The sequence below is a fragment of the Macrobrachium nipponense genome, chromosome 24, assembly GCF_015104395.2.
Source record: "Macrobrachium nipponense isolate FS-2020 chromosome 24, ASM1510439v2, whole genome shotgun sequence".
Taxonomy (NCBI): Eukaryota; Metazoa; Arthropoda; class Malacostraca; order Decapoda; family Palaemonidae; genus Macrobrachium; species Macrobrachium nipponense.
This window is the reverse complement of record NC_061091.1, coordinates 53,259,462-53,270,722: the sequence shown is the minus strand read 5'-3', so window position 1 is coordinate 53,270,722 and position 11,261 is coordinate 53,259,462. Positions and strand designations below refer to the sequence as shown.

The 11,261-nt window shown below is 37.6% G+C and overlaps 1 protein-coding gene across 2 annotated transcripts in view; it reads left to right on the top strand.

The window, feature by feature from the left end:
* Positions 1-925: 925 nt before the first annotated feature.
* Positions 926-11,261, top strand: part of LOC135205633 (wings apart-like protein homolog) — a 115,146-nt gene continuing 104,810 nt past the window's right edge. The window contains exon 1 of one of the 2 annotated variants that reach the window (XM_064236438.1): positions 926-1,078. In XM_064236438.1, coding sequence (XP_064092508.1) covers positions 1,071-1,078 — 8 coding nt within the window. In that variant the 5' untranslated portion in view covers positions 926-1,070. Of the gene's footprint in view, positions 1,079-7,940; positions 8,086-11,261 lie in introns of those variants that run through there. The other variant, XM_064236437.1, reaches the window with a different exon arrangement.

The following is an 11,261-nucleotide window of genomic DNA, read 5'->3' as shown; positions in this document are numbered from 1 at the left end:
TCTCATACTGACCGTGTGTTCCTGGTTGGACGAGTCGGTTACATGCTCGACTACCGATCTCAAGGTCCGGTTTCGATTCCTCGCTCCGCCAAAGCTGAATCAGAGGAATTTATTTCTGGTCATAGAAATTAATTTCTCGATGTGGTTCGGATCTCACGATAAGTTGTAGTAGGTTCCGTTGCTAAGTAGCCAATTAGTTCCTAGCCACTTAAAAATATATAATCCTTCGGGCCATCCCTAGGAGAGCTGTTAATCAGGTCAGTGGTCTGGTAAGACTAAGATATACTGAACTTATACCGACCATAAATAAAAATATTCTACCCTCATTAACTTTGTAAGAAATGACCACGTCTTTAGTCAAGAGGAACTTCTCATGGTAAGCCGAAAAGTAAGAATAAGCTCATTTCAGTGCGATATGTTCTTAAAAAAATATATATATATATATATATATATATATATATATATATATTATATATATATATATATATATATACGTATACTATGAAGTATCACTGGCCATGAATAGCCAGAACCAGAGCCGTATATATATATATATATATATATATATCTATATATATATATATATATATATATATATATATATATATATATATATATATATCTATATGTCGGAGTCTGACTGATGAACGAGGGACACTTAGTGACACGACAGGAGCAAGATGTTATAGAAACTGTAAATAAGTGTAGTGTAGTCTATGTTCTTATCCCTTTTCTCTCCATAGTAATTCAAGTTGATGTTTTTTTAGTATTCACCATAAGTTTTCCCTCCAATATTAACACGTGAACGTGAAGTAAGTTACTAATACCGCTTTCAAAGTTGCAAGATGCAGGAAAAAAAGAGGCTTCCTGGACATGGAGACCAGCATACGATAAAGAGGGTTTATGCTCCAGAAATAGTTGTTTTTCGAAGAGAATAAAATGTATTGAGAATTCCCTCTGGTGAAATACAAGAAAAGGAGTTACGAGCCTAATAAAGTTAAGCGAATCTTCATAGGATTCTTCAAGCAACACCAAAATCTTGAAATCCACACAAGAGGAGTGCATGCTGCATGTCAAGGTAAGCGGGTAGCGTATGCTTCACGTGTTATTTCAGGGATTGGGTGATGCTGAATTCAGTCGGGACAATACCGATATAATTTCAAGATTTTGTTTAATGTATGAACTAATACAGTTTCTGTGTCCTTACCTAGCTAGGTTAGGTAGTTTAGGGTTTGTCTTCTAGGCTACGTGAGGATTCGTTGTTGCCGTAATGCAGTTACAAATATTTCCGAGGTAGGTAGTATCCTAGAACCACATTTCAGTTTTTGAAGTTTTGACCATTTGTTGGCGTATTTGCTCTTCGCACGCCTGTATCGTCAGTGTCGAAAATTAGATAGTTTTGCTTATTTTCGAACTCGTTCTCACCGTAAGTAATTACCTACCTAGGCTATATAGGTATTGTCCTATTTAGTGTTACGGGAAATGTTGGTGGCCCCAGTAAGTTCACAGTGTCGCAGTCGGGTTGCGGTCGAGAAGTGTTGGTTGTAAATGCAAATCATATTTTTTTTTAGTTTTTCTTAGTAGTAGGTGTGTCGTAAGTCAGTGGTGGAGGTAACATGTGTGATCTTTTCTGCTGAACGCGATTTGTTTGTTGTGTTTTGCTTCTGAGTGTGGGTTGGGCTTGTTTTCTGATTTTGCGCTTAGGCTACAAGCCTTACTTAACCTATTTGTTTCCTTATTCTGTCAGTCATCTGCTTTGCTTTTGCAGTATGTTAAGCTGAGGGTGGTGAAATAGTTGTGCTGTGCAGTTCGTTCTAGTTATCACCCATGGTTAATGAGCTAATTGAACAGATCATTGTAGGGGGTCGTTCTGCTGTGTACTGTATAGCCTTTGCTGATTAGTTGATGATGTCTGACATTGAAGTTAAATTACCCCAGCTGGTAAAGAAGTGAGTTGGGTATAAGGCTTGTGTATCAGTAAGTCTGAAGAAATTTAAGGAATTAGATGATGTTGACCTTAAGATTCATTTCCAGGTTAGAAAGGACACAATTCTAAAGCACTTAAGTAAAGTTCGAGAGATGGATGAGAGCATATTAGAGTTGTATGCCCTCTGTGATGAGGAGAGTGAGGAAGAAAGTAAAATGTCTGAAATCACCTCCCAAGTGGATTATAATAACTCTGTTCTTGATGAGCTTACCTTATTGGAAAGGAAAGTTGAGAGTTCCACTACTGTAGCTAATAGTGCATCCTCTCAGCCTTCTATGGCTGTTAAAATTCCCAAGCTACAGTGCAAAATCTTTGATGGTACTTCCAAGGACAAGCTGGAATTCAAGAATTTTTTTACCCAGTTCTCTAATTGTATTGATGCTTGTGGATGTTTGTCTGATGCAAACAAGTTAACCTACCTACGTAGTTATTTGTCGGGCTGTGCCCTTAAGATTATAAGTCATCTTTCTATAAATGATGACAATTATGATAGTGCTATTAATCTTCTTACGGAAGAATTCCTTGAAATACCTTATATAATAGATGAATCATTTAGTTTTGTTGTCTAGTTCTTCATTTGATGTTGGCTTCGATGGGTTACGAACTTACTTTAATGAATGTCATGCCATAATTCACGATTTAAAGCAATACAATATTGACCTGTTAGAGGAAGATACTGCAGGGTGTAAGCTTCTTAGCCACATTGTTTTTTCCAAGTTACCAACTTCTGTTAAGGAGGAGTTGATTCATAAAGTTGACTGTAATTATCCTACCCATAACCATATGTTTGATAATTAAAGGGAAAATATTAAAACCTTAGTGAGAGTATCACAGCCCAAAGTGTCTAATGCTGAGGCAGAAAACAGTGCCAGCAATAAAGGCAATTTGCCCGGGTTTAATAAAAAAATTTAAAATCTACAGCCTCCCTCTAAGGGCGGTCTTTCCCCTAGTTCATCTCCTTCAACTTTGGAGAATTTTAGTACTGTGTCAAATGTTGGCTCAAAATCCAGTCCTGAGGAGTTGCCAAGACCTAAAAAAGAGTAGTCTGCCCTGTAAATTGTGTTCAGGTCCTCACAGTATGTCACGCTGTGATAATCATCAGTCCTTGGCTGAACGTCAAGTAAAGTGTATTGCCCTCAAGATGTGTAAATTGTGTACAAGCTTAAAACACAATGCATCCTCTTGTCCTGGTAAGGATAATAAATTGCCCTTTGAGTGTTTTCAATATAAGTCACATTCTCACATAACAGCTTTATGTCCAAATATTAGTAGCGGTAGTACTTTTACTAGTTTTTGTTTTAATGCTCAGCATAGTTCCTCTCTTGGGGAACGTCATTTGTTACCGGTCCTCACCTTGACCTTTTATGGTGTTGACAAACGTTCTCGAAAAGTCAGATGTCTGTTAGACACTGGAAGTCAAAGAAGTTATTTATCTAAGGATATAGTTAAATATCTCAAAAGAGACTTTGGGTTTTCCTCCACTCAGTACGAGATAAATACGTTCCTAGGTTGTGCGGAACGTGAGTTTGGTGAGTGTCTTTTGAAAGTGTACATTCGAGGACAAGGTAAGAATTATGTCCACATGCTTGCTACTTCTGATCTTAACATTAAGTTTGATATATCCCAATTACATACTGCTATTAATAACATTGTAAAAGAAGGCTATCATTTAGCCGAACCCTCTCTAGCAGAGGATGACAAACAAACGCCTATAGTGGGCCTAGCGGGGGGTTGATATTATTTAACGCTTTTCTGAATTTGCTCTAACAAGTTGTATGCAAGGTGCTACATTTTCCACAAGAGTGGGTTTATTTCCCTTTGGAAATGTTTTGAATTTTCTGTATCCTGGCCAAGCAATTCCGGTGGGTCAGTTGCCAGCTAAGGTTATAGAAACCAAGGTAAGAGGTTTCTCTGATAATTCCTGTTCAGATGGAGAAGTGTTATAGTCATCTGTTAATTTTGTTATGTCTCCAAAGAAAACATTTTTCTCCTCTAGAGTCCTTGTTTCCTGATAGCTCAGTAGAGCAGGGACTTGAAGCAATGTTTAATATTGATGCCCTAGGTCCCAATGAAGAGACAGAGTCTGATTATGATCGCCTGCAGATTGATAAGTTTAAGCAAGGCATTTCCTTATGAAATGGAAAATATTATGTTGAACTTCCATGGAAGGATGAAGTAATTAATAAAGTTCCTTCTAATCACAAGGTTGCTCTTTCTGTACTAGGTAAGGTCGTAAAAGATCTGGACAAAAGGGAGTTGTTGGGTTCTTATCAAGAAGTGTTTCTTCAGCATCTGGGGGATGATATAATCGAAGAAATTAATGTACTTCCAGATGATTATCACAAATTCATCTGGATTCCTCATCGTCCTGTAGTCAAGATAGAAGCCAGTACGACTACCAAAATTCGCCCAGTCTTCAATTGTTCCTTGAAGACGAATAAGGCTCCTTCTCTTAATGAGGCTACATATGCTGGTGTAAATCTAATGAAGGACATTGTTAAGTTGTCCATTTATTTCGGGTCCAACAAATTTACGATGTTGAGGCGACATTAAGCAAGCTTTCTTGCAAATACAACTAGCAAAGGAAGCTAATCAAAATCGCTTTTGTTTTTTCATTCGTGTTGGAGACAGATTGGTCACCTATCGTTACAAGACCATCATATTTGGTTTTAATGCAAGCCCTTTCATTCTGAATTATGTCTTGAAGCATCATGCAGAGAAATATGCTAGTGATGAATTTTCCAAAATACTAAGAGAAAATATGTATGTAGATAACATGCTAGTCACTGGCAATAATCTTGAATTCTTGAAGGAAGTGTACCAGGAAACCCAAAATAGGTTGAAAGAGGGTGGGTTCACACTAAGAAGTTGGAATTCTAATAGTAAGGAGTTGCAGTCTGTTTTGACAAAAAAGGTAATCTTGCTTCTCATGGGAACTCATATGAGAAAGTCCTAGGGATGAAGTATATGTTAGAGTTTGATACCCTACAAGTGAGTGAGGTTCACTTGGATGGGACAGCTAAAACTAAACGGGATGTCTTATCTCAAATTTCTAGTGTTCGACCCTATGGGTCTTTATTTGCCTGTGTCAAACAAGGGTAAATTCCTAATGCGGGAATTATGAGCAGCTAAACTTGAATGGGATGATGTAATTTCAGACGAGACTCAGAAGAAGTGGTCCCAGCATTGCACTGATCTAAATTCCTCGTCTACCGTATTTTTTCCAAGGTCTTGTGTTAATGAAGACTTCTAATTCACTTGTATTTACTGATGCTTCAAAATTGGGCTATGGCTTTGCCGTTTACAGTGTAGCTGATGGCTGTTCAAATCTGCTTTATGCTAAATCTAGAGTTGCCCCTATTAAGTCTAAGACCCTTCCTACCTTAGAGTTACTTGGTGCTCATCATGCCCTAAAGAGTCTTCCCACTGTTTTGGATTCTTTTTCCAACTTCAGGTTTTTGGATGTCACCATTGGAGTAGATTCTCAAGTTGTTCTTCAATGGCTCCTTGCTGATAATATTAATGTCAAGAGTGTATTCACTCGTAATAGAGTAAAGGATATTGCTGTGTTCAAACAGTCCTTGTTAAAAGATTATGGTATAACCATCCAATTCAGATATGTAAAAAGTGAAGATAATCCTTGTGATCTTCTTACCAGAGGTTTGTCCTTTAATAAGTTTGTGAAGCAATTGTCTTTTTGGCAACATGGACCAATGTGGCTACCAGAGTTTAGAAAATTGTGGCAAGATTATACCTTAGGATGTTTGTGTGATGCCAGTAAGAGGTTCGTGGCTCCAAGGAGCAGTAGTTATGCTGCCTTTCATATAAATTCAGAAATTTCTCCTGAACCAGTTATTGATGTACAAAGGTTTTCGTCTTTTTGCCGGGTTTTAAGAGTAACTACCCTGGTGTTCAAGGCAATATTCAAAATGAGGAAATGTAGCAAGAACCCTGAAAGTATTGCAAGGCTTCATCTTTTAAGTCAGATGCAAAGGGAATGCTTCCCCAATGAGTTGGGTTATCTTAACTTACCTGATAGTGATAAACCAAAGGAAGTCCTTAATTTAGTAAATAATCTAGACTTGTTCCTTGATTATACAGGACTAATCAGGTCTAGGGGACACATTGCCAAATCCCTATGTGTGCCATATGATGTTCAAAATCCCATTCTGTTGAGTAAGGGACATAAGTTAACTAAACTTATTGTACAATTTTTCCACCTTAGAAGTAAACATCTTGGTCTCCAGACCACCTTGAACAATGTTAGAACTGGTGGATTTTGGATTCCCAAGATGAGACAAGTAATTAAGAACATTTTGATTAAATGCATTACCTGTCGCAAATTCAATATTCTTAACTTCCGTTACCCTAGAATGACGAATTTGCCAAAGCACAGAGTAAATCTGATTAAGCCCTTCCAACACACAGGTGTGGACTTCACTGGTCACCTTTGGGTGAGAGACGAAGAAGGAAAAAATGTCAAAATGTATATGTTACTGTTCACATGTTTAATTGTCCGTGCTGTGCACATAGAGTTAGTTCCTAATATGTCCACCCTTCAGTTTGTTCTTGCATTCACTCGATTTACTAATGTGTATGGGATCCCTTCGCACTTGTATAGCGACAATGCCAGGTCATTTGTCGCTGGCGGAGAAATATTGCAGAGAGCTCTTTTGTCGGATGAGTATAAGGCAAGTTTTGAGGTTTTTGATATACAGCATGTCAAAATTCCTATGTACACTGTATGGGTGGGTACCACATGGGAGCGGTTGATACGCACTGTGAAGAGTTGTTTGTACAAAACTATTGGATGTTCTAAGTTGTCATATTTTGAGCTGTTGACCATCATTACTATGTTTAAAATGCAGTCAATTCTAGGCCATTAACCTATCGTTCTTCTGATAATGATTTGGAAACAATAACTCCTAATTGTTTTCTGAACGTCTACTCAAATTGTAATGTTATACTGAGACTCAATGTGGCTCCCATATGGGAGAGTGTTCCCACTTTGAGGGGTACCCTTATGGACACGTTGTCATCTAGAGATGAGATATTGTCTCATTTTAAGGAGCTTTGGTATGTCAGCTACTTGCTGAGCTTGAGGGAGTCATACAAGGATTTACACCAAGTCAGTTGGAACGACAAGATTTCTAATGACGACATTGGCCTAGTTAAATTGCTGAATAAATCTCGTCCTTACTGGGTATTAGGTCGGGTGCTAGAGGTAATAAAGGGCCACGATGGCAAGGTTAGAAATGTCAAACTGAAGAGAGGTGATGGTGTTGTTGTACACCACACTATTAATCATTTGTATCCTCTTGAGCTGTCACTCACCCATAATCCTTGTTTTCAAAATAGCGATTTAAATCAGATAGAAAACGATTCTGCTCATGCCGTTGATGTACGTACTTGGTGGACCAGAGAGCGATTCTGCTCATGACGTTGATGTACTTGGTGGGCCAAGTGATACTCGTAGTTCGAATCAGCCCGAGGACATGAATCTCCATCGTCCTCGTTGTACTGCTGCGGTTGTAGGACGTAACAGAGTTAAGTCATGGACTCATGAGCTGAAGTTGTAATGTGTTAATGAAAGTTCTGTTTTTTATTTTTTATTATTTTAAATTTGTAGTAAGTTGATTGTGTCTTAGTGTAAGTGTATATACAAAAATTAATCTGTGGGCAACTGAGTTGCACTTTTTTCTGGGGGAGGATATAGAAACTGTAAATAAGTTTGTTAAGTGTAGTCTATGTTCTTATCCCTTTTCTCCATAGTAATTCAAGTTGATGTTTTTTTTAGTATTCTAATTTTCCTCCATAAGTTTTCCCTCCAATATTAACATGTGAAGTAAGTTACTTCTTGCGAGAGGCGGGAGAACAAGAGACGCTTCCTGGACATGGAGATCAGCATACGATAAAGAAGGTTTATGCTCCAGAAATAGTTGTTTTTCGGAGAGAAAAAATGTGTTGAGAATTCCCTTTGATGCAATACAAGAAAAGGAGTTACGAGCCTAATAAAGTTAAGCAAAACTTCATAGGATTCTTCAAGCAACACCAAAATCTTGAAATCCATACAAGAGGAGTGCATGCTGCATGCTAAGGTAAGCGGGTAGCGTACGCTTCACATGTTATTTCAGGGATTGGGTGTTGCTGAATTCAATCGGGACAATCCCGATAATGGCGCCCTGTCAAAAAAAGGTTGGCCAAATTCACTCTATACGGCTCTGGCCAGAACTATAAACACATTATACACTAAAGGAGAAGGATGGCTAAATAAACAAAAGTAGCAGGACATTATCTTGCAGGTAGGCATTTTCTTCAAATGGATGGGTTAAGGAATTAGCTGTCATTCAAGCTACATGAATCATCCTAGGCTTATGTAGAGTCCCTTGTGGTCTCAACTTTATCTAATCCTTTGTCGCGTTGGAGCAGATTATCCCTCAGTTTATTCCACATTCGTTAACTCCTGTGTTTTGCTGTAAGAGACATTGAGATGGATCTTCTCTTACAGGAATCTGCTCACTTTGATTTGGAGTCTGACGCCAAGCACTAGCTAGCCATCTTCACTCATAACACTTAAGGGTTTGAAGAGGAACAGAGCTTACTTTAACAATAGCAACAGTCATTAACTTGTTTTACATTAGAGCTTTTAGTATTGATTGATTATGAAATTTAGGTCTTGAGGACCAAGCTACGGAACCCATCAGGATTATTCAACGCCCAGCTTTTAGTATTACACTGTTATCTTTAGCTGGTGGAAAGACTTCCTCTCATCACCCTCGTAACACCCCTTGGCAACCTCTTCTCGCGTTCACTCTGTGGAATCGGCAATCTTCGAGTACCCACACGGCTCAGCTGTGACTATTTCTTTCTTCCATTGACAAGCTCTGAAAGTATCTCCCTCAAATTTTAGTACTTCTGGCCTGGGCAAGTGAACCATGTCTGGAGCAATTAGACTGCTCTTACCGTAATTGCCCTTATACTTTACAGCACTCAAGGCGTTCTTTAGTCATAACCCCACCGCACACACAAATTTTATATATATATATATATATATATATATATATATATATATATATATATATATATATATACACACACACACACACACACACACATATATATATATATATATATATATATATATATATATATATATATATATATACACACACACACACACACATATATATATATATATAATAACACTAAGTCTACCAAGGTCTAAATCGTATTCTTTAGACCTTGCATTGAAGTCAACGTCATCCGCCTCTATAACACAGTAGCTATTCAACACTAACAATTCATGTCAACAAGTTGCTCATACTTGTTTTTTCCTTCATTTTAATTTACGTCGTTTTGTTTACTGTTTGTTGTTTGGTCAATTTCATCTGTTGTTCCTGTTCCCACCATCTATGATTGTGACTTTGTTGTCGATTCTTTTCTCCTGTTTGAATCTGAACAACACACACACGTGTGTGTGTGTATGCGTGTCAGATTCACATACGACAAGACAGACTGAAGCAAAGTGAGCAATATCCTGTCAGATTAGACTTCTCAAAATAATGAGTTTGAAGTTAGACCCCCCAGAATATAATTCCATGAAAACTATAGTAGCAAAATATCTAGACGCTACAACGGCAGAAAACAGAGAAAACCACCTCAAAGACAGCATTGAGAGGAAAAACGAAAGGGCCGCAGTGGATGAGGTGATAAAAATCCAAAACAATTCTCACGTCATGAAAATAAAGTTTGAAACACCGAAGATGGCAAAGAGAGCCATGGAAAGAGGATTATTTATAGCCTACCAATACATTCCAAGTCAACATATTGAAGAGGATATATTTGTAAATTTGTCATTTTGCTACAGATGTTACTCTTATGAGCATCTGTACACGGAATGCCCTAAAGATAAAAACTATAATATATGCTCTGAATGTTCATCACATGATCATACATACAGAGAATGCAAAGAAAATACAAAAAAAATGTGTTAACTGCAATCAACAACATAGAACTTTAGCAGCGAAATGCCCAGTGAGGAAGGCCCTAATAAAAAGAAAAATTCAAGAGATCAAAGCCAACAGATATTCAACATCCACTATAAATAACGGTACAAGTTACGCCAAAGTTACAGCCTCTAATACGGGGAATTGCCAGGCGAATGCAAATAACATCCAGAATAATATAAGTAGAATACAAGAAGAGACAAGAATCATGATGTATAACAAATTTAGCAATAAAACTTGGGCTGCGCCAAGAAGGATTCTACCCCTCAGTAATAAACAACATATTAGCAGATAATTTACCCACAATGTGCTTCTCTGAAGAAACAATAAACATGATAGCAAACACCATGAAAAGGAACAAAAGACAAGAAAACCGTACAAACAAAGCAGAAGATTTACAAGCAACTCAGGACACACAACAGGATATGCAAGACTGCACACAATAAGAAGAAAACACAGCAGAGAGCTCAGAAGACGACTCCTCATCAGATGAAGACTTTATACCCGGAAATGAGCCCAATACAGACGCGAACTCACCAATCCATCCCTCAGGGCGCATAAGTCATCTACAAGAAACACAGCATCAATTAACAGAAGAAATACAAGCCTCACTACTAAGCTTCTCGGATTTCTCCAGTTCTCCCATTTTACAAAATCCACAGGGATCAACTTCAGCATCAAAAAATACTACACCAGTAGCCAAGAATACTAGAAAACGGAAAACTGAAAGAAAAAGAACACAATTATTAGACCACTGTAACTCAAATGGACTCAACTCTGCGAAGAATTGAAATAATTCAACACAACGTGAAATCGTGGAAAACAAAGAAATTTGAATTATACAATATATATAAAGAAGAAGACCCCGACATAATATTAATCAATGAGCATGGTATGAAACTATGAAAATGGTTGGATATAATACATATACGCAAAACTTTGCTGATGAACCCTTTGCAGGAATAGCTATAGCAATCAAGAATAATATTAGACATAAGATAATAGACGATTTCCAAGACGACTTTTTAGCAGTCCAAATTCAAACTAACAAAGGACAGCTTACAAGCCACCAAGAAGACATTATTTCCCGCTACCAGATGTAATGAAGTTATTGAACAGGAGGGAACCTACCTATCTCATTGCAGATTTAAATGCCAGACACCAACTATTTGCAATCTAATTACACCGGTAAAGAAATTGTCAGATTAATAAATAAAAAGTATACCATACACTTAGGACCTGATTTTGATACTTTCGTAGCAAACAAA